At 39.4% G+C, this 2,700-nt stretch overlaps 1 protein-coding gene across 6 annotated transcripts in view; it reads left to right on the forward strand.

Annotated features, from left to right (window-relative positions):
- cdkn1a (cyclin-dependent kinase inhibitor 1A) overlaps window positions 1-2,700 on the forward strand; it is a 4,666-nt gene continuing 1,966 nt past the window's right edge. Inside the window, exon 1 of one of the 6 annotated variants that reach the window (XM_027025420.2) lies at window positions 1-322. In XM_027025420.2, the coding sequence (XP_026881221.1) occupies window positions 149-322 (174 nt within the window). In that variant the 5' untranslated portion in view covers window positions 1-148. The other 5 variants (XM_027025422.2, XM_027025426.2, XM_027025421.2 and 2 more) reach the window with 5 other exon arrangements.

Genomic DNA, 2,700 nt, shown 5'->3' on the forward strand with positions numbered 1-2,700 from the left:
CTTTCCTTCTTCCTAGAATTTAACCAATCTGTGGAGTAGCGAAGAACATCGAAAAGGCAAAAAGACTCTGGCTACCAGAGCTTAGGGCGGTGTGGTGGACATCCACATCACCAAGAAACAACGCTGTAGGCTAGGAGTAAAGAACCGAATGTTAAGGGTTGGATTTCCACCCCGCTTGGAGGCTCTGGGCGTGACTAACCGACTTCTCGTCAGCGAGATAAACCAGCCTGGCTCTGAGAGCGCGTGGAATAGGCGGAGTGGGAATTTCGGCTCATTGCAACAGGAGACGAAAGGTCGAGTTTCCAGTCAGTATCTGGTTACCGTAAGCTATGACATTCTTCATTTTATGCGTGCATAACGAAAGGAAAAGATAGACTATGCAATTACGAAACACTGATGATCAAGTTAGAGCAGCAAATTACAATAGGGAAAAAATAAGCTTAATCATTTACTTTTAGTCCTGACGCAGTGGTCTTCCCAACATGTAATATGGCCTCATTAACATCCAATATGCGATTATAAAATACACATTTTGTAAATAGACCTAGACATGTTTTAACTGAACTGGTCGCGTACGATTTCGTGAGACGCGTTGGAATGTCTATAGAAAGATCCCGCAGGAGGGGCTTTGGACATCGGGCCCAAACATCCATACGAACAGCGCCGGATAGAATCACGTGTGTGCTTGTGTTTACCGGGTTAAACACACGTGCTTTAGCCACTAAACCCCGCCTCGTCTCGAGCGGCGTGTCGACGCCCACGCAGGAGACTCGCGCGGACCGCGCAGAACAGCCGTCAGTAGGTGGAAGCAAAGTGGACAGTTTCCTGGAATAAACGTCCACACTGACTTATTATTTAGCTGAAGGCCAGCTGAATTCGACTTATTTTCTTTTAAAAGTAAATGACAATTTAATAATATCTTAAGCTTCTTAAGGAACACATTATCTTTTTGCCATTTTGGTAGACTCATCGCTGCCCATGTAAGTTGAATGTTTTTACTCATGATGTCTCATTTTATTCATAAGTAAATCAAATGGTGGACTCAATTTTTGTCTTTAAACCTGGCGATTACAAGAAAACCTCTTTTAAGGTTCCACTCAATGTCATGTTGGAACCGATTAGAAAGGTTTTATAGTACATATAGCCATTTCTCATTTAAAGTTGGATTACATCAGATAATTTAAATCTGGAGGTTTTTTAATTTTATTCTTTGCGGTTGTGCTGGACTCCTCGACATGACTGAGGTGGTGTAGACCTGAAGCACCCGGCAGTCTGGATGTGAGTGCACGAGAACAAAATTCACGTGGACAATGACTATTAGGAAAATAAGCAGAAACTGCGGATGAGTCACACTGACCTCTGACCCAGAGCGCAGGAGCGTGTCTTACCGCCACGGACTTGAATCTTCTCAGTACTTGTAGTGGGATGAGTGTTCGTTGGAATCTGCCATTAGAAACCACAGTTGCATTGGGATTTTGAGTAAAACGATTATGAATATATTAGCACACGTACTTAATAATTTATTTTAACCATAGTTACACATGTTTAAAAATGTTTAAACATTTTTTAAATTTCACAGATGGCACTATGCATATAATATCAATATGACAAAAAAGTATTGAGGGAAAATGTTCTCCTCCATAAAAACCGTAAAAACCTAAAAACCAAAATTTTACCATGTGTTAAACACAAATTTGAGTGATATCTATAAGTTAGGTTCTAATAATCAATAAAAAGTTTATCTATGTTAATACATGAGTATATTTATGTGAAAGTGCTCATGAATCTTTATGCTGTGTAATGCCATATGGGCTGAGACCACCCAATCAGGCTCTGCCCCTTACAGTCAGACCCCTCCCTGTTCTGTCAGTCACTGCCCCTGTGCAGTCAGGCCCCGCCCATTTACAACCAGGCCACTCCCCTGTACAGTCAGGCCCCACCCTGTGCAGTCCCAGACGTCGTCTGATCCCTGCATGTTCCTGCCTATGAATCAGACCATACACAAAGATTAGACCCCACCTTGTCTGATCTCTTGTCAATCTCACTCTGCAGTCAAGGGTTTAACAACATACACCGTTTCTGCAACAGGAAATCATTGTCCTTCTTGCACTACCCAGTGTCTGCATGTAGGTCTTGTGTTTGTTAGGCGACTTCTGCTGTTAGGAGGTCCAACTGAACCCTAGTGCTCATATGTTTGGCTGATGCATGGGCAGTGGAAGCTTTAAAGTAAAGTGACATTTGGTTTTCATCTCAGTCTGGTTTGACAATAACATGATATAAATATCTACTATATTGAGGGTATTTCCACAATATGATCTCATTAGGTAAGTAATGCTTAAAGAAATATATTGTTTTAACTAATTTGGACCTAATGAAACAGCCAATATGTTTACATTAAATTATCAAACAGTCAAATGTAGGAACCAAGGCAGTATTTTACATAAAACAACAGAGTAACCTCTGTACACCGGATTTTAAGTTTCATATATATATATATATATATATATATATATATATATATATATATATATATATATATATATATATATATATATATATAATTTTATTTTTTATTTATTGCATAGAACAAGCATGGGTTGTTTTGTTGTTGTTTGTTTTGGGGCTTTTTTTGTGGCATAGTAGGTATTTATTGATTTGTTGAACAGTTAAATTACAGGAGACCTAGTGTTTTTTGTTGTG

This window comes from Electrophorus electricus, chromosome 20 (assembly GCF_013358815.1).
Source record: "Electrophorus electricus isolate fEleEle1 chromosome 20, fEleEle1.pri, whole genome shotgun sequence".
NCBI lineage: Eukaryota > Metazoa > Chordata > Actinopteri > Gymnotiformes > Gymnotidae > Electrophorus > Electrophorus electricus.